Source organism: Artemia sp. Qi Xiang Cuo, chromosome 4 (genome assembly GCF_049724085.1).
Source record: "Artemia sp. Qi Xiang Cuo chromosome 4, ASM4972408v1, whole genome shotgun sequence".
Taxonomy (NCBI): Eukaryota; Metazoa; Arthropoda; class Branchiopoda; order Anostraca; family Artemiidae; genus Artemia; species Artemia sp. Qi Xiang Cuo.
The window spans coordinates 56,492,802-56,514,206 of record NC_142797.1 but is presented as its reverse complement, the minus strand read 5'-3'; the positions used below and the strand labels follow the sequence as shown (position 1 = coordinate 56,514,206).

Below are 21,405 nucleotides of genomic sequence, written 5' to 3'. Positions count from 1 at the left end.
TGGGGAAATGGTGGGCGTGGAAGGGGTGTTAGTTGCTTTCCAATCACTTTCGACTACTAAAAAGAGCACTAGCCATTTCAATTTCCAATCGAATGAACCCTTTTTGAAGTTTCTACGACAACTCCTTCGATACGAAAATCCCGGGTATGGAGAAAAAAACAAAAAAAAAAACACATTGTGCCCACATCGTTCTTTACTTAGGCAGCGCTAGCAAGCTGCCTATGAAAGTTGTTACCACATGGCAGTACTTACCGTGGCAATGAAGGGTTGTATGTAATGCTCAAAATCTTTGTTGAGGTCGGGCTTTAGGCCCCTTTAGTTCTAAATAATATATTTTTTTTCTGTTTGAGAGACGCTGGCAGAGGATTTAAACTCGAGCTTCTCAAACCTTCTGAATCCATTGGTACTTATGTGTCTAAACTTAACACATATTTATGGGAATTCTCCCTTGCTCTTAAGCATTAAGCTTGAAATCTTATACGAATTCGGTTTTGTGGTGATCATCAATATTCAAATACAACGACTTTTAACGCTTAAAAAATGTATGGATTTACAATAAATTCTTCATTCAATCTTTTTATTTAATTTTGGCTACCTATACTGTATTAATATTCTCAAAACCATTGAACCGTAAACCTCGTATACTGTATCATAGACTTTACCTAATATAATATTACCTTCTGTTATGGATAAAACAGGCCAATATATACTGTCTTGAGATTATTTATAAAACAGTTCGTGGTAACGAACTATAAGTAAGGAGCGTCCTGGCCAAATAGTAACCGAAACTCTAAAAACGGAATATCGATACCAATAGATATATCAAAAGAATTGGAGTCTTTAGGTTTTATTTCTATTTCATCAAATAAACAAAAAATCAAGCCAATATAATTAGAAAACACTACGCTAAGGAAAAAAAATTAATAAGTCTTATGCTGATTTCAAATATATGAGTTTCAGTAAGTTTAATCTTGCCCAGCATAGGTTACGAGCCTGAGAAGAATTGCTTGATTTTTGAAAAAAGGGGTAAACACCCCCTAAAAGTCAAAGAACATTAATTAAAATCTCACCATCAGATTCAGTGTATCAGAGAATCCTACTGTACAGGTTTCAAGCACCTATCTGAAAAAATATGGAATTTTTTTTTTTCTTTGCCAGAAGAACGACCACGGAGGCCTTTTTTTTTTTTTAGGGATGATCGTATCGACCCAGTGGTCCTAGAATATCTTGAGAGGGCTCGTTCGAACTGAAATTACAAATTCTAGTGCCGTTTTTAAGCGACCAAAAAATTGGAGGGTAACTAGGCCCCCTCCCACGCCCCTTTTTCCTCAAAATCGTCCGATCAAAATTTTGAAAAGCTATTTTGTTCAGCATAGTTGAAAGGCCGAATAACTATGGCTTTGGGGATATCATGACCCTGGAAAGTTACATGGGAAGTGAACTTTCCAAGGGGTGAATTTTTCAGGGGAAATCTTACACTGGGAGAATTTACCAGAATTTCTATACGACATTCTTCCTATGTCTTGCTTTCTCATCGCCGACTTATTTTTACGCTGGGAGATGCTAATGGCAATTGTCTGGGGTAAATTTTCACCAGGATTGATTGTCTAGAGAATAAATCCTTGGGGAGGAGGGATTTTTCCGTGGAGGAGTAGCCAGATATCATGGAATTATTTAAAAACCGGCCAGAAATTCAATAAAAAAATTTTCAGCTGAAAGTAAGAAGCAACATTGAAACTTAAAACGAACAAAAATTATTAGATAGGATATGGGTGGGTTTGCTCCTCCAAAACACCTCGCTCCTTACGCTAAAGTTAGAATTATGTCCCAATTCTTGAAGAATGACTCCTGAAACACAATGTCCGTTTAATTAGAACAATAAGAAATGTTTTTTTTAAGTACTAAAAAACTTTAGCTAAAGAGCGAAGCGTTTTGGAGGAGTACCCCCCCCCTCCCATATACGTAATGATATCTGCACGAATTAAGTTTTGATGTTGCTTTTTACTTTCAGTTGAAAAAACTTTTTTTTTATCTAATTACTCTTTAAGAAATACATGTAGGCATACCACTACGTACAATTCCTTACGGTATAAACACCTTGATTGGTGTGCCTCATTACTGGTTTTGGGCAGAACAATTTCAGTAACTGTATTCAAAGGTAAAAAAAAACTATGTAGTAGGGAAAAAAATTGAAATAGCATTAAAAATAAAAAATTTTTTTATGAAATTTTAAAAAGAGAAGAGTGGTCCAAAAAATGAAAAGAATCCATTATTTACACCGCAACAAACTTAAAATTGACATGAGCAGGAATTTTTACATAAAAACATATTACCTAAAAAAACATCCAAAAATTAACACAATCGCCGAAGATTAGCAGATGATAGGCTAAGCCCTTGTTAAAACTATAAATAACGAACAAAATAAAACAAGATGCATAAGCCTCAATTCAAAAGAATATTCATATCCGTTTTACGAAGGCCTAAAAATGAAGAAGGAAAATTAAAACGAAAATCGAAAGGAAAAAACGTAATCAAAAGGAAAATCTGTAATCAAAAGGAAAAAACGATTAACGGTCAAGTATTATCAGTTAAGGCTTGTCAGAATGACAGTACTTGTATGTTTGAATTTTGGGACTATAGCTACAGGCAATTCTACTTCAAAGTTATCACGTTTATTTGATTTATATTTTATTAGCTTATATTTTAGCTTATATTAGCTTATATTTTATTAGCTTAAATTTATATTATATTTATGTTTTATTATATAATATATTTATGTTTTATTATATAATATATTTTATAATATATTTTATTATTTGATTATATTTTATTTATTATATTTTATTTTTGATTTTATTAGCTTCAAGTTTTTAGTCCTAGTGACTATATTTGCCGAAAGGGTGATGTGGGCAAGGAGATGTATATTGTCAAGCGAGGGAAGTTAGAGGTAGTGGCAGATGATGGAAGAACAGTCTTTGCGACTCTTGGCCCTGGAAGTGTATTTGGAGAAATTTCGATTTTAAATATTGCTGGAAATAAAACTGGAAATAGAAGAACAGCAAATGTAAGAAGTGTTGGATACTCAGATCTTTTCTGTTTAAGTAAAAACGATCTCTGGGATGCATTACAGGTAGGCCTACTTTTTTGTAGATATTTTAATATTATTTTCCGCTAACATTCAAGATGAGAAGATTTAGTGACAAACTCAAAGATGACATAGACGTAAACAAATTAAATCATCATCGTGTTGAAACAGAAAAGAGAGATAACGAAATACTTTGAAACTCTGGTTCTAAAAACAAAGAAAACAAAGTGGGAAAAGTAAGAACGGGTCAAAGAATCTTCTGCCGTAATATAATCCATAAGCATGTACCAACCATTAATTTGCAGAAAATTGACATAAATCCTATCTATTTCTACTTGCATGTATATAAAAAAAATATAGTGAAGAAGGAGGGGAGGGGTTAATCATGGAGTCCCAGCCTCAGAGGGGTCTAAAAGGAGATTTTTATTTAGTTCTTATTTTAATATGGAAATTGACTTGGCGTTTAAAATTTCTGTGTTTAATTATTACAATAATAATTTATCTGTTACCCACAAAGACACCGTACAATAAGTATTAGAATGAGGGATAAAAATAAATTAAGTACACAAAAAAATACAAAACAAAGAAAAAACGAAAAATGTTAACTATAAAAAAGTTAACAAAACTATTGTGAGGAAAGAGTCGATCAAGAGCAGTACTTGAGAGCTTCATCTGCAGCTTTTCGAATTTTAAGTTAAGTCAGGTATATTATATTTATCAATTAGGATCCGATTACGTGTCCAAGGAGGAGTGGAAAGAAGAAACTAAAATAACTACTCCGGATTCTTTTTAGATCACTTTTTCTCACAATTTGGTAAATTCCTGCTGTGTAAAGGACGGAATTAGGTAGAGTAGAGTTTAGCCAGTACACTTCTATTATATTTTCCTTGATTGGTAACAATTTTCCCATATCGAAATTGTTTTCCTTTTGAAATATCTGAAAGAGTGCGCTGACGAAAAGTGAAAAGATCATTAGTACCGGCTATGCCCAACCACGGCAAAAAATCAACAAAAGGAGTAGATGAAGTATCACAATTAAGTGGAGACGAAGGGGTTGAAGCGAAAGAAAGAAACTAACACTTCTCTTCGTTTAACGAAAACCCAATCCACGAAAAAGTCTTAGTAACAGAAGATACCGTTTTAGAGGACCAGTCCTAGTCTGACTAATCAGGAATAAATCGTCAGCATACGCAAGATCAGAAACATCTGAAAGATCACAAAAATACGTAGAGGAGATTTTCACAAGCACACCAGAAAGGCAAATTTTAAAAAGTGTAGGTGACAGAAAGGCAGAATCTCTTTCAACTTTAATAATAGTAGTCGGAGAAGATTTCAAACTAGGAAAAGAATTATAATACCAATAGTGCAGAAGCAGAATAACTGAAAAATGAACCCCTGAAATATAAGGGAAATATTAAAGTTGGGAATGGATTAGACTGTCAAATGCTATCGAAAAATCTAAAGCACAAATATAAATTCCTTTACTCTTAGAATTACTATTCAGAAGAAGAGATGCTAAAATAGGATGAGGATGCTGACAAGCCACTCCAGGCCGAAAATCAAACTGGTTCTCTCCTTCATTAGTCCTATTAGTTAGATGGGGAAGAATAATATTTTCAAGTAATTCACTTATATTACAAGATACAGTAGTGAACGGGTATGAGGAACAATCAGCAGGAGAATTTACCTGCTTTAATATTGAACTTGTAGTGCCACAAAGGAAACTCTCAGGAATACCCAAAGTGCAAATACGCATCTGAAAAAATTACTGTAAATGAAAAACAAGTGCAAGGCAACATTGCGAGAGATGAATTCTAGATATCCCACCTATATCAGTAGAATCAGACTTTAAACTCTTAATAGCACTACAAACAGCGGAATATGTAATGGGAATTGTATTGACTTGACTTCACTTTATTAACCAAAAACGCTGTATACAAAATTAGTAGAAAGGAGACAGAGAGGCAACTCGTAGGTCTTTTTTAATAATAAAGGAAAAAAAAATAAATTGCACTTCAATAACTCTCACGGAGCACAGAGAGAGAGAGAAAGAAAGAAAGGAAGAAGAAAGAAAGAGAGAGAAGAAAAAAAGAAGAAAAAACAAGGAAAATATTGACTCACGGAGATCGGGAAGTGATTTACAAAACGGATTATAAATAAATCAATAATGGATTAAATCCTTGGTATTTTAGGCGGAAAAATCCATCTCTTTTAATTTTTTTACATATTGTGATGGTGATTCGCTTGCTATATCAAATAGCTTATATTTGTTGGCAATCTGGGGAAGTTGGTATCTCAGATTTAGTTTTGATCCCTCATTTTTAACAAACGGGAAAAGGTATTTATTCGTTGCTCTTCATAAATAGCTATGCTTATTTTCAACCAAAATTTTAATACTATGGAAAAAATTATCACTACGTTGGATATTTGAAAACCATATGCCCAAATTAAGGCGAAACATTTGTTGCAAATGAAGAATACTCAGAAATAAAAAAAAAATCTTTAGTTTTAGATAATTTTTATGTCTTCCTAGGGCGTGTTAAAAATGGTCCAGGATTCTTGTTGATTTATTTTGAACAACTTGGAGTCTTCGTAAATACGAAGGGAAAGTCAACATCCAGACACTCGGGCAATATTGAAAATAACATTCAAATAATGAAAAATATAAAGTACTCATGATCTGGTACGGAAACAGAAACTTCAATTGATGCAAATAACCAATATTCCTGGACACTGTTGCCACGAGTTTACTAATATGCGCTTTAAACGACAAGTTGAATCTATATAAATACCTAGATATCTGAATACATGTACTCTTTTTATGGACTTTGACTTGCTTGACTTAACGCTCTTGCTCAGCAGGGTCACCAGCGTAGAGGGAACTGGTTGACAGCACTGTCAGTTTTTTCCAAGCAGCCCTGTCCAGGGCTAAGGATGGGGCCTCATTTGGGTTGATTGCGGTTGAAGAGGCGTTAATTTTTAACATCAGAATAGGTTTGAAAATTAATGTTAAGAAGACTAAGTCACTAAGGCTAGGAATAAGTGAAGATGAAAAGGTGAAGTTGGGTAATGAAAAGATTGATCAGGTAGACCGCTTCACTTACCTTGGTAGTATTAATAGTAAAGATGGTTGGAGCAGTGAAGATGTCAAAAGTAGAATAGCCAAGGTTCGGGGTGTTTTTTCACAGTTAAAAAACTATGGAAGAATAGGAAGATAAGTCTGCAAACAAAGATTAGAATATTAGAAACTACAGTGATGACAGTGGTCAAATATGGCTCTGAAGCATAGGCGCTCCGAAAAGGGGATGAAGATTTGTTAAATGTTTTCCAGAGAAATTGCTTAAGGATTGTTCTGGGTACCCGGCTGACTGACCGTATTTCAAACAATAGGCTATACGAAAAATGTGGTTCAATACCGCTCTCTAGGGCTATAATGAAAGAAAGGTTTGAGGTGGCTAGGGCACGTTGTGCGTATGAAGGATGACAGATTGCCGAAGATTGTTCTTTTCGGCCAACCGTCTAGGGCTAAACAGAAAGCAGGTCGTCCTCGTCTGGGGTGGGAGGACGTCATAAAGAAAGATTTAAAGGAAATGGGAACTTCATGGGCGGGTGTTAAAAGGGATGCTTTTAATAGATTGGCGTGGAGGAGGAGCGTGCGTAGCTGTGTTGGTCTTAGGCGGCTTATTGCTGCAGTGAGTTGTTAGTAGTAGTAGTAGTAGTAGTAGTCCATCTGGTGCGCGGCCTCCCTTGAGGAAGTTTCCAGACAATCGAGGGATTGAAGTCCGATATGATCCTTGCAGGGGTAGTTGGTGGGAGGTGGAGTAAGTGGCCGTACCATCTTAGAGAACGAGCTTTGGGAAAAGAGGTTCGGTAACTTGAAGGTCCTCAGTATCTCAGTATTGCCAATCTTGTCATAGAATTTGAAGCCTTCAACTCGACGCAGTTGTCTAGTCTGGATGGCACCAGCCTTTCTTAGCTGTGTCTGGGTTATCGACCATGTCTCAGAAGAGTATAGCATGATACTTGAGACTGTGGCGTTCTAGATACGGGTTTTGTAAGGCGACTAATTTGGGTATGTGGAAGACTGTTCATAGGAGCCGTCCGAATACAAAGTTTGCCTTGGCTGATGTAGCTGAGAATTCGGCGTCAATTGTGCCATTTGATGATATAATTGATCCGAGATAAGCGAACTGCCTTACCACGTCAACATCTTGGCCATTGATTGCAACAATTAAGGGTGATGCGGATGCGGTCTTTTCTAAGGGCACGATCTTCGTTTTCTTCCAGTTGATTTGCAGCTTAACTCCGGAGGTATTGGGGGAGAGTGTCTCAAGTGCTGACTTAAGCTGATCGAGTTTTTCGTTAAGTAAGGCTACATCGTCGGCAAAGTCAACATCAGACGAAGTCCTCCCGGCATAACTTATGTCAAAAGGGTGGGCACGGTGTGTCTCGTTCAAAATGTGGTCAATGACGTAGTTAAACAGCTCGGGTGCAGCAGCGCATCCTTGCCGTACACCATTTTTGATGGGGAAGAAAGAAGAAAGCTTACCGTTAACAAGGACGGCACTTTCTGTGCTGCTGTAGAGTCTTTAAAGAGGCTGACTATCTTTGTTGGTAAGCCCACAGCTTTCAGGATTATCCAAAGGAACTGCCTGTCAACAGTGTCAAAGGCAGAATAAAAGTCAATGAAGGCTATGTCAGCTTTCTTGTTGAATTTCAGTTTCTTCTAAACGATCTGTCTGACTATATGAATCTGTTCGGTTTTCGATCTTCCTGGCATGAATACGGCTTGTTGGGGGTGGCGCAAAGCATGAAGGAAACTTATTGCACGTTTCAACAGGAGCATTACAAACAGCTTTCCAGGAACTGAGAGTAGGGTGATACCACGGTAGTTACTGCAATCCGCCTTGCTGCCCTTGTGCTAAAACACAGGGACGATGATTCTTTCCACCAGTCTGACGGTATAACTTCAGTGCGCCATATTGCGCTAAACACCATCTGCAACCAAAGTACCATTGCAGGGCCGCCCGTATTGAGTAGCTCTGGAGCGATGCCACAGGTGCCAGCTGCTTTATTGATTTTTAGTTTACTCACTGCCAATTTAATCTCCTTAGTAGAAAATTCGGCAGCGTCTTTGGCAGGGGTAGCTCCTGATGTAGCGGCAACAAGCCCTGGGTCAATGCAGTCGCGTGGATCTGAGTTTAGCAGCTTATTAAAGTGTTGCTCCCAGAGACCAACACATTGAGACTGATCGTACATAGTTTCTCCATTCACTGCTTTCAGGCTTTTCGACCTCATGGCATGTTGGCCAGTCATCTCGCACAGGATCTTCAATGTTGCGCCTATGTCTTTCTTTTGGACAGCTTGCTTGGGCTCAGCGGCTTTACCCGTAATGAAGTCTTTCTTGTCCTTGTGAAGCAAGGAGTTGCGTTGTTTGTTGATCTGTCTGTAGAGTGTCATATCTCCTCGTAATCTCAATCGCCGTCTATGCTCAATTATTTCAAACATCTGGTTCCTAATCCAGTCTTTCTTCTTTCATGGCTTCAAGCCCACAACTTCGGTAGCTTCTCTGAGAATATTTTCTTTGAAAGTGGTACATGCTGACTCACTTTCTGAACACAGCTGGAGAGCCTCAAAGTGGTTAGAGATTTCAACCATATACCGCTTGCGACATATACCGCTTGGGAACCGAGGGATCCTGCTTCAGTCAAGAGGTGTCTATCTTCATGGTGGATGAGGAGTTACTCTTATTGGCTCTCAGCCGGAGTTTTATCCTTGCAGAGACAAAACGATGGTCGGTATTCCCGAGCTCGGCACCTCTGTATGAGGGGCAGTTCTGGACAGACGAAAGCCAGCGTCATCGAACAATGATGTAGTCAAGCATCTTTTTTGTCCTGCCATCATTGCTGTACCATGTGTACTTCGCAATATCTTTTTTCACAAACCAAGTATTTGTGACTGATAGAGCGTTGGTGATGCAGCAATTTAGCAGCCATTCACCATTACCATTCAGAACGTCAACTGTCACAGGTCCAACAGCAGCATCGTACAGACCAGAGCTGTTAGCTACACCAGCGTTAAAACCTCCTAGGACTAGGAGGTAGTCGTTTGGAGGTACGGAGGAGAGCTCGGATGACAGTGCTGCATAAAAGTTGTCCTTATCTTCATCTTGGGCCTTGTTTGTGGTTGCATAGCAGGTAAGAATAGTTATCTTCACGTGCTTGCCGTCGATTCTCGCTCTCAGTAGACGTGGTGAGATAGGCGTAAATAACAATAGGGCTTACAGAGCGAAATTGTTGAGAACAAGGCCGACTCCCCCTCTTCTTTGGGGTCCACCAGATTAAAGTAGTGTTCTTCCTTCTCCAACTTCTTCTTCGCCGCTTTCCGTAAGGTGAGTCTCTGTTATTCTAAAAAAAAAAAGAAGCTTAGAACCAGGCTGGTTCAGCGTCAGGACATTCCAGGTGGCGAAATTAATTCTACCTTGGTCAACGATGTTCAAAGGGGTACGTCCTTGGACAGGCATGGGTCCAATTGAGATACTAGGTGGGTCATCCGAGGCTGTATATCCAGTTCCTTACGTAGCAAGTAATTTCAGCAGGAGGGTTGCTAGCCCAACCGTCCCTAGGTGCATTTAGTTTTCCGGTGGCTAGCCAGATATCCAGAGGCACGCGAAGTCAGCTCTACATGCGCCATAAATGCACGGGAGCAGACTTCGGATGAACACCATTACCTCCACTTTTTATGGAGGAAATCCTAATATTAATAGTTTGAAATGACACACGCCTCACTGACTTTGAACTTCTGCCTTATCTTGACTTATTCTTGACTTATCTTGGTTAGGTATTAGTCGATTGTCATGAAACCAAGAATTACATTCAGAGCAACAGTTTCGAGGGATAATCGTAGGTCCTCCTTATTGCCCCCCTTAAAACTATTTGCTGTGTAATCCACAAACAATATTGGTAATGCTTCTTCTGATGGCATACAATTTGGAAGATCATTGATATAAATTAAAAAAAGCATCGGCCCCAATACAGACCCCCCAAGTTACCCCTATATTGTCTTGTCGCTGCGAAATACAGATACAAAAAAAGGTACGATGAGACGAGAATACACGGCATGTACAGCATAATAATAAAAAAAAAACATAAATATGCTTTCTTCAGATAGATGGTGGCATGGCATCACTGCAGGAACAATTATTCTCAAGGTTTTCGGAATTAATCACTTTACGCCATTCACGTTTATTCACAGGGAAATCCCTGTCACGATGCCTTACAGATCTAAGATACTTCTTTTAATCCACTTTAGTTTTGTTTTAAATCCACAACACACCCAGATCATGGACGGTCACATAAGTAATCAAAGCGAATTATATATTCAATCAAAACATTCATACTTGAGACGTTTCTAATATCCTGTCTAATGCGGCAATTGACAGGGTAGTGCGGGTGGTAAAGACACTGAAACCGGATTATACAGTTTCTGAACTAAAAATAAAATTAATGTTTTAAGAACAATTTCAACTGCATTTCATACCCAGTAGACCCTTCACTACCTGACTCGGAACTGAAACTAAACTTGAAATTAGCTTTGGTCGAAATTGAAGGGTTGATTGAAGGTTGATTGCAGTACACTTCAATCGATTGACGGAACTGCTTGATCAAGTTGCTTGACCACCGAGGGCCTCTTTTATATTGGCTTTGGTCAAGATTGAAGGGTTGATGGAAGGGTCGATTGAAGGTTGATTAAAGAACACGTCAATCGATTGACGGAAACTTTTAATCAAAATTATTGACCGCCTAGGGCCTCCTTAAGACTAGAAGAGTTTGACTTCCCCATTTTGTTCCGTGTTCTCCCATTGCCTTTATTCTTCTCCATAGGAGAAAGTCCATCAAAGTGATCCGTATAAATGGGGATAAAATACAACCCTGCCTGAACGCAACACTGCTTAACTCCTGATTTAATACGAAACTAGGAATCTCAGCTACTAACCTCTTTTTTACCTCAACTGCAACAATGTTATTTTCGTACATAGCACTAATCATTTTTATGTATTTATCTGGAATACCATACAAGAAAAGGACATTCGCTAAATTAAATGCTGGATCAAATGTTTACTTATAATCTGTAAAACTGAGGACTAAAGGTGTTCTATGACTTAGGCACTTCACAGTAATTAATCTAAGAGTAAAAATTCAGTCGGCACCTTCTCTACGCTTCCTGTAAACACACTGTTCTTCTCTTAAAACTTTTATCTACAAAGTCTAAAAAGTATCATCATACAAAGTAATTTGCGTCCTACAGAAACCAGGCTATTGCCTCTAATATTACCACACTCACTCATATTACCTATTTTATGGATTGCTTTACATAGAGTTTTTTAAAATCACTAGGTACTTCCCCTTTTTCAAAAATTATGTTCAAAATCTTGAGTAAATTGTCTCTTACCTCACAACCTTCATATTAAAAAAAAACATTTTCCACACCATCAGCACCTGAGTCTTTATTATTTTTTTATCCTTTTAGTACTGTCACTATTTCTTCCTAAAAAAAAAATTTCTACATGTAAAGTGTCACAAACTTTTTCATTTTTTCTATATTGTTGCGTGTAACTATCACGGTTTAGCTCATTCTCAAAATGTTCTGCCATCTCTCTTAAACACTTCTGACTAATTGTGTCACCGTTCCTATCTTTAACTGAGACAAGTCCAGATTTACTATTCCCTCTCAATTTATTAATATGCTATTGCAAAATTTTACTATTAAGCCGTCTGGCTGCATCTTCCAGATCTTTGATAATTTTATCCGTGGCTTTCACGTCCCACCTTCTTAATTCACATTCTAATACTTTCTTCACTTTCTTTCCAATCCTGTTATTTTCATATGATCTATAAAAATTAACATGAGGGAACGGCCTATGATATGGTGCATATAGTTATTTGTTTCAATGCCAAGAGCCCCTCTATAACTTGTCAAATTCATTCATAATGTTAAAAAAAAGAGGAACTTTTTAAAATGGAATTGGTTTTTCAAGAAACATTTATTTCAAATTCTAATTGAAAGGCTAGGTGCTGGCTACCCTCCTTCACCTGGTTTACATCTCGGAGCACCAGTCTTTCCGTTTTGTTGAAAGAAATCTTATAAAAATTAATAACCCAAAATGAAGCCAAATATTATATTTAATTCATGTTAAGTTGGCACTCATAAAGAAACAAGCTTATTTTTCTCTAATAAGCCAAAACTTTTCTAAAAAATAAGAAGAGTCGAAATTTCAGTTTAAAGGCCGTCTACTAAGATCGACTTAGGATGGTGCCTGTAGTAATAGAGGGCTGGAAAGCCGGGCAGCAAATAAAAAAATCCAACGAAATGTCTAGTGATATGAAGGTACCATACTGCCCAGAAAGACGTAAATTCAGTAATAGTTCTGAGGAGAGGCAAGAGAGAGGGAGAGAGAGCAGAATTGAAAAAGAGAGAGATAAAGAGATAGAAAGAGAGAGAGAGAGAAGGTGAGGGAGAGAGAAAAAGACAAACAAAATAAGCTTTAAAAGTCTGTATTTTTCAGGAGTATCCAGAAGGGCGGAAGCAACTAATGGAAAGAGGGCGTCAGCTACTACTGAAGGATAACCTGTTGGATGAAGAAGCTCTTAGACGGGCCGAGGTTGAACAGGAAAATATGAAGGAAAAATTTGAAAAGCTGGGTATGGTTAAAATTGATTTAGAAGAATTCTTTACATCTTAATAGTATGCATAGGAACCTTGGATATGTCAATACCAGGGATATACTCACTAACTTTGGGGAACAAAGCCTTTTTGTCCCTCCCTAAATGCAGCTAGGAGGCTAAACATCCAGGAAAGAGTCTTATAAGAGTTCGATAAAATCCTTTGATATTTAATTCCATTATACCAATATTTTGTTAAATTTGAAATTATGATCCCCAGCATCCTAGAGAGATCAATATTTTATGGCCCCAAAGGTGAGTTAACAGTTTTTTTTTTGGTGGCCAAATTAAAATAAAGTGCAAAGATAACTTTATCAAATACAGGAGTCTGCATAAGATTCATTCATAAAAATCATTTGATTTTGGGAGCGAGTGCTGGTTTCAGAGACTCTCACCTCTTGATTTTGCTCATGGTTTTGTCCTTTTCTGGAAACTAAAATTTTGTGAGAGAATGTTCATTTGAACTTGAAAAGAAATCATGTAACATATAATGTGGAAGCAGAAAGCTGGTGCTAATTATATATAGGCTACCTCTTTCTACGCTATGGCACAATTTAGGCCATCTAGGTTTTGTGAATTTTGTTGAAGAGTGTTTCAAAGTTTCTAATACTACTATAATGCTTCACTTGTGAAAAATAGTTCATAGAATTAGATCCTACAATTTGCCTGTTAGGTCCCTACGGAATCCTTTTTATGTTCTGCAAGACTGTTGTAGCTACTTGCTTGTTGTCCTCTTTTTTTCAAAATACATTCTATACAGTAAATTTTAAGAGCTTAATCTATCAAATCGGTAAAATTAAATTTTGAATTATCAAATCCAAATTGACTTCTGTGAAATCTATGACTTCCAGTGAATTTTTCATCCCCTCTTCTAGGTTTTTGAGGCCTATGTAACAAAATATCATAGCATTTCATAGCATTATCATAGCAGGGCTCATCATAGCATTTGCAGAAAGGGGAGATGATGATAGATTGGAAATACCTAATTTTGTTTTTAATACTTCCCAAAATTTTTATTTATTTCTGTAGTAGTCAAACTACAATAAAATAGTCAACTGCAAGTCATACTTCGAATGTTAACAATTTGAATTCTTGCGAATGACTTATTTTGCTATTATATATGCAGACACAAATATCACTGCTATTAGCCTTGATGTCAAGGCTGTCAATTGGGAAAAGGGGGAAGTGAATTAGATTTGCATGCACTTCTTGTTCCAATAATCTTTTACCATAAACGGAAATTTCTGGGGTAGTGTCTTCTGAAAGAAAAAAAAAGAGAAAAAAAAGGTGAAAAGAAAAGCGGTTGAAACCTCTATCTGAAAGGTTAACATTAATGTCATTATCGGTATTGTTTAATTGAAACTGAGCCATAATTTTGTCGCTGATACAATTTTGTGTATTTAGAAACAACCCTTGATTATCTGCAGACACGTTTCGCCCGACTTCTGGCTGAATATACAAGTAGTCAGCAAAAGATGAAGCAGAGGATCAGTAAAATAGAAAATGTCGTTGAGATAACTGATGGAATTATACCTCCGTTCACACCCCAAGGGTCGCCCATAGAAAATCTAAATTTGTTATGCGTTCCTTCAAGGTAGGTTGCATGTGTCTTCATGACTGTGAGTCAATGTTGCTAGGAGAAGTAAATTTTAATTAAGATTTGTTTTCTATTTTATTTTTATCAGCTGTCCAATTCTGACAAACTTATAAAAAATTCACATAAGCTTTTAATTCTGCTTGTTATATCTTTCCTCTCAGTTTTTGGAGAATCAGATCTTATATTAAAAGCAAATTTTACTAATCAAGTCAGCGTGTGAAGTCTATTTAGATTCATTGAGTAGTAGGCGATACAGAGATATAAAGAGGAATAGAGGTCATATTTTCACAAGACGTTGTTATTTACGTCATTCGTCTATAAATGGTATTCCATTCTGAATATAGGCAGGTTTAACAGAGGAATACAACCAGAAAATTTTGTAGAATCTACCCTTTATCTTTCTCCCTATCTCTATGGATGGTAGTCGCAGTAAATAGGATTGTTTACAGAAATGGGCAAAGAGATATCCTTTCCTCCTAAGAGCGAATACAAGGACATACAAAGCTTTAAGACTATGCTATTATAAAGAAATATTTTACACTTTTTGACAAAAATATTCGTTTTTATATTTACCCACTTTATATATGTTTTCCATTTTGCAGACTGAAATCAACCCTGCAGAACTTAAACCTATGCGTAGACTTAGGGACTAAAAAAGTAGATCCGGAATGCAAACACAAATATTGTGGAAAAACACGCGAAGTCATTATAGAAGAAAAGATGAAAAGGGAGAGATTCAAATTAATAGTGCCTCTGTTACATTAGCTGGGAGAGCAACCGTGGTCAGCACGCATACGATCATTAAAAAAATTTCTGCGTTCAAGTGAAGTCTGGGCTTATTCATTTAGGGAAACAATCTATCCTACAATAAAAATTCCCTCAAGCCCTTCTGTGTTAAACATTTCCAAAACTTGGGTGTAATCAGAGGGTCCCATTTTTGGCAGTTATTATAGGAGCGCTTAGAAGGTTATAGTTACAGCTGAGGCTAAGGATTTGCAGAATATTTACAAAAGAGAAACTTCCTAAAAAAAATGGAAGGAATTGATAAACAATTCTAATTTACTGTTATTTATCTGATATGCCATGGCAGTCTCTGTAGAGTTCCGAACACGTTCCTGTCGCACAAACAATGACCCAAATTCATTTGGATTTGGTTTTTTGTCCAAAACTATTACTAAAACATCATGATAACTGTAAAAAAAAACATCGAACTATTGTTTGCACTATTTGTAAGTGTCCTTAATTAGTTTTTTTGCTGGTGGGGGAGGGTATTACACTTTTTTTCGGCATTTACTTTTGAACAAAAATGTTAAGCGAAAAAATTCACAAAAGCTGCTTCAATCACATAAATATGGGTTCTAGTTGACTTTGTTTTTTTAAAGAGGAAAATAGAATATATAACGATTGAAAATACCCAAAGTCGTCTGTAGCCCATAGGAGACATTTTGTTTGCAAAACGTGAATCTTCTGGAAAGGTGTTTCAGGCTCTCAGGCCCACCGTGAGTAAGCCCATGGATATCATAATAACAACTGTATTTATGTATTTCAGGTCTGGAACACCTTATCCTTTATCAAGTAACAATAGTTTGGATACGTCCTCAACAACAGCCAATCAAAGAGAGTGATTCTTGATGCATGATTCTTTTTGTTTCATGAAATAAATCTTTAAAAATTATTAGTTGTGTTTTTTATATTAATTATTTGGTAACGGAAATTTATGTGTTTTATTAACTTGAATAACAAGTTCTCTTCAAATTAAGAAAAGAGCGAGGTTAAAAACTAAAACGAATATTAATTATCCCATGTATGAGGGGAGCGGTTACTCCTGACTGCGAAATTTTGATCATTGCAATCCTGACGGCATACGAGAGTGAAGCAAACATAAGCAGTTTCTAATAGTAAGCATTTTATTCACCAATTGATTTTCAGAACATTCTGAAAATTTTAATGTGTAAGCAAATAAAGTTTCATGATGTCTTTCGTTCTGGAAGAATTGTGAAAAAAGAAGGTCAGACTTTATTACGTTTCTGTTGGGGTAGGGCATTAGCTCTTAAAGCAATGGCGTACAAAAGTCAAATTTTAGCGCATAGAGCGACAGAAAGGGAAGCCATAAATGATGCTTCGAAAAATAGACCGATGTCTAAGCCTGCTTTCAGCCTACTTTAGTCTAACGGTCAATCGACAAATTTTACCATGCTCTAAACGAAAGGGTGTATATCACTGTGATAATTTTATTGTTCAATAAAAATAAATTTTTAAAAACTTTAGTCCTTTTTGTCAAAAACATAACGGCGAAAAAATCTAATAACTCTTGTGCATGGATAAATGACTGTTTTACGGGAAAGCATTATGGTTTTGTCCCCTTTTCTTTTTTTTTCCTATGCCCTGATTTCAGTTTGATACTAAGCTGAATTCAGTTTTAAGTCTAATTTATCTAATCTAACAAAAGGAACAAAAGGAATGTAAAGAAAGTGGAGAAAGCACTAAAATATGAACTAAGGAGGTGTGAAGTGGAGGCCATGAATAAAATTGCCGAGGATCTGGAAAATGCAGCTAGACGGCATAATAGTAAAATATTGTACTGGCATGTCAATAAACTAAGAGGGAGTAGTCAATCCGGACTTGGCCTAGTTAAAGATGGGAATGGGGCCACAATTAGCGATAAGGAAAGAATTAAAGAGAGATGGGCAGAACACTTTGAGAATTTGCTAAACCGAGATAGAGCTGCAGGTAAAGATATAGAGGAAAATGAAAAACTTTGTGATACCTTGGATGTGAGGGAAGATTTGTTTTGCGAGGAAGATTTAACGACAGGACTAAAAGGATTAAAAAATAATAAGACTCCATGTGCTGAATGGGTAGAAAATCAGTTTCTTAAATACGATGGCTCTGAGGTTAAAAACAAGTTACTGAAGATTATGAATATGATTTTTGAAAAAGGGAAAGTACCAAATAATTTTAGGAAAACCTTAATTAAGCCACTTTATAAGAAAGGTGATAAAACGGAATGTGGTAATTATCGAGGCATTAGTCTGGTCTCTGTAGGTAGAAAATTACTTAGTAATATGATACTTTTAGACTGAGAGATGCCGTAGACAAAGTTTTAAGAGAAGAACATTGCTGTCTTAGAAAAGGTAGAGGATGCGTCGACCAAATTTTCACTCTTAGGCTAATAATTGAGAAGTGCCTGAGTTATCAAACACCTTTGGTCCTTAGTTTTACAGATAATAAGCAAGCGTTCGATTCTGGCGCCTCTTCATAGAAATGTCCCTTCCCTCAAGGAAACATTCTCCATGGAAAGGTTCTCCCCCGTAATCCCTACTCCAACCCCCGCCCCCCCCCCTAGAAAAAAATTCCGCCTTAAAACGCCTGTATGCTTCCCAATAACCAATACTATATGTAAACAATGGGTAAAGTTTATAACTTGCAGCCCTTCCCTCGGGTACTGTGGGCGATTAAGTCATCCTCAAAGACCCCATTAATTAGATTTTTGACTATGCTGAACAAAATGGCTATCTAAAAATTTTTATTGGGTGACTTCGGGAAAAAAATGAGCGTGGGAGGCGACCAAGTTGCCCGTCAATTGTTTTGGTCACTTAAAAAGGGTACTAGAACTTTTAATTTCCGTTTGAATGAGCCCTCTCACGATATTCTAGGACTACTGGATCGATACGATCATCCCTAGGAAATAAAAAACAAAACCAAACAAAAAAAAAATTAAACACGCATCCGTGATCTTTCTTCTGGCAAAAAAAATACAAAATTCCACATTTTGCAGATAGGAGCTTGAAACTTCTATGGTAGGGTTCTCTGTTACGCTGAATCTGATGGTGTGATTTTCATTAAAGTTCTGTGACTTTTAGGGATTGTTTCCCCCTTTTTTCGAAAGTAAGGCAAATTTTTTCAGGCGCTTAGCTTTTTATTGGTAAGACTAAACTTGATGAAACTTATATATTTAAAATCAGCATAAAAATCTGATTCTTCTGATGTATCTATTGGTATCAAAATTCCGTTGTTTAGAGTTTTGATTACTAATGAGCCGAGTCAATCCTTACTTATAGTTCGTTACCACGAACTGTTTGATACCAGACAAATACATTAAAGTGATTAGTGCTGTGTGTGAGAATAACTTGGCTGTAGTTAAGGTAGGAAATGAGGTTAGCAGCTAGTTTTGTATTAAATCAGGAGTTAAGCAGGACTGTGTTTTATCTCCCTCTATATGGATCATTTTGATGGCTTTTGTATTAAGGAGCACAGGAAAGGCAATAGAAGACCACGGAATCAAATGGGGAGGAAAAAATCTTCTGGACTTAGATTATGCTGATGATTTAAAGTAGAAGGCTATCTTATACTCGTGACTACACCACGTGGTTTATGGTCCTAATAAGGGCATCTTTAATTGATAATTTTTTCGTTAATGGTGGATTGCTTGAAAGATCCCAAGCAGATGTGGTCGTGTCTGACGGCTCGGATCACCTTCTTTTAATAAGTAAAATAAAGCTAAATCAGTCAAAGGAAAATAAACGAAATGAAAGGACTTCGTTTTACCGTGAAATGAATAATAAAAACCTAAAGAGTTTTGCAATTATGATGGATGAAACAAATTTCTCGCGTGTAATAAATGAAAAGTGTCCAAATACTACATAGGACCTATTCAGTGAGATAGTGACGAGTATAATGAATGAAACATGTCCCTTGTGAAGAATAAACCTAATAGAAATTTTCCTAATAAACCATGGATAACAAAAGCTATTTTAGTTTGAATAAAGCAGAAAAACAAACTTTATGTGAATTATTTAAAGGATCATTTAGATGATAGTTTTATAAAAATCAAAAGATTTCGGAATATTTTAAACTCAGTAAAACGGAATGCTCAGAAACTTTATTTCCAAAATGAATTTCATGAAAATCAAGGGGATATGAAAAATACATGGAAAACAATAAATAAACTTTTGGGTAAATTTCAGAGTAAGGAGGAGGTGAGAGTCATGGAGACAACAGGAGGTCGTCTTACTGATTCTCAAGACATATCTGAATTTCTGTGCGGTTATTTTGCAAATGAAGGAAAAAGACTTTGCGAACAAGCGCGGGCTAAACTACACACATCTGCGAGTTTTGGATCTGTCATTAAAAGACAACCTGTAAGTCAGAAGTTATTTGAGTTTGCAAGACATTTGGAACGGGAAGTGGCACGATTCTTGGGTACGATGGAGTAAAGCTCTAGTGGGATGTACGAGTTTTCACTGAAACTCATAAAGGCTGCAAAAACGAGTGTTTTACCTGTGTTGACGCACCTCATCAACCTTTCTCAAGATCTTGGGGTCTTCCCGGAAGCACTAAAGATTGCAAGAGTGATTCCTCTTCATAAAGGAGGGAAACAAGATGACCCATCGAATCGAAGACCTATATCTATTCTCCCATTTTTCTCTAAGTTATATGAGAAAGTGGTACATGCCCAGTTAAGTTATTACATTGAAAAGAATAAAATTCTAATGGAGAATCAATTTGGGTTTAGAAAAGGGCTATCTACGGGTATAGCAGTTCTGAAATTGGTTGATTGGATTAATGATGCATTTGAAGCTGGTCTCATACCCGCGGCTGTGTTTTAGATATGAAAAAAGCGTTCGATACGGTGGACCACTCAGAGCTTATTCAAGCTCTTGACTCGATTGGGGTGAAGGGTTCAAGTCTGGAGTGGTTTTCGTCGTATCTACACAATCGGTATCAGATAGTTCAGAATGGGTCATCTTTATCTTCAAAAAGAAAGTAGAGTGTGGGGTCCCACAAGGGTCAATCTTGGGACCTCTACTTTTCATTATTTTCACTGATCGAGTGAAACATTACCTGTCAGAGGCTGGTGTCATCCTGTTTGCAGATGACACTTTGTTCTTTCTGGCAGCGCCTTCACTTGATGTTTTATATAATAAAATTCATAATGCAGTTTCTGAATTTCTAACTTTTTCTCAGCAAAATATGTTAACCCTAAACTTTTCTAAAACTTTTTTCATGATATTTTCTAGACTTTCGTCTAGTGCTGGAAATGACCATATCACGGTTCAAGAAAATGTGATAAAGAGAGTAGCAACAACAAAGTATTTGGGGTTTTTAATTGATGAAAACTTGTCGTGGAAAAACCATTCAAGTGCAATAGCTGAAAAATTAAGCAGAGGCCTTGGGGTGATGCAAAGAATTAAAAATCTAGTCCCAAAAAAGATCCTGAAAATGATTTATTTTTTTATATTTTACCCATATATTAGCTACTGATGCTCTATATGGTTAAGTAATTTTGTTACATGTTTTAAAAGAGTACAAAAACTTCAGAATAGAGCTGTAAAATTATTATCTGAATTTGATGATTCTAATGAGGTTCCTGCTTATGAGCATTTTAAAAAGAATAAGTTAATGGATGTATCCCAAATTCGAGGTTACCAAGTCGCGATTTTATCGTATAAATATTTGAATCAGCTGCTCACCCCTGCTTTTGAAAATATTTTTGCTTTTAATAGAGACCTTCATGATCATAATACAAGAAAAGCTGATGACTTAACTCATGAGTTTAGGAGCACCACTCGGGCATCTTTTGTGATTCGCCATTATGGTCCCCTTGTTTGGAATATATTGCCCGAGTGTGTGAAAAATGCGCCTAGTCTTCCGGCTTTCAAGTCACGGGCAAAGAAGTTTCTTTTATCTAGTGAGTGAATTTGGTGTTATGCCCACTCAAGGTTGTAATTATATTTAAGGTATTTCCCCGATTTAGCTCGCTTTTTTTTTCTTTTTTTTTCTATCTACTTCTTGTCTTTTACTCTTTCTCTCTTTTTTACTTTATTCCCTCATCCGATCATTTTATTGTGTGTTTAGTATCAAGGTATGAATGTTATTTTAATTAGCTGAGAGTGTTAACCTCGCTTGCCCTTTCAAGCTTATTGTCTTTGTTGGCAGGCGAAAGGCAAATAGTGTTTGTTTTCTTTTTTAATAAATGTATATCTCATATTTCATATCTC

General features: G+C 36.6%; 1 protein-coding gene across 1 annotated transcript in view; it reads left to right on the top strand.

Moving 5' to 3' along the window:
* Window positions 1-16,074, top strand: part of CngA (Cyclic nucleotide-gated ion channel subunit A) — a 76,817-nt gene extending 60,743 nt beyond the window's left edge. The window contains exons 4-7 of the mRNA XM_089087593.1: window positions 2,861-3,130; window positions 12,651-12,786; window positions 14,212-14,401; window positions 15,954-16,074. Coding sequence (XP_088943719.1) covers window positions 2,861-3,130; window positions 12,651-12,786; window positions 14,212-14,401; window positions 15,954-16,029 — 672 coding nt within the window. The 3' untranslated portion in view covers window positions 16,030-16,074. The remainder of the gene's footprint in view (window positions 1-2,860; window positions 3,131-12,650; window positions 12,787-14,211; window positions 14,402-15,953) is intronic.
* The last annotated feature ends 5,331 nt before the right edge of the window (window positions 16,075-21,405 follow it).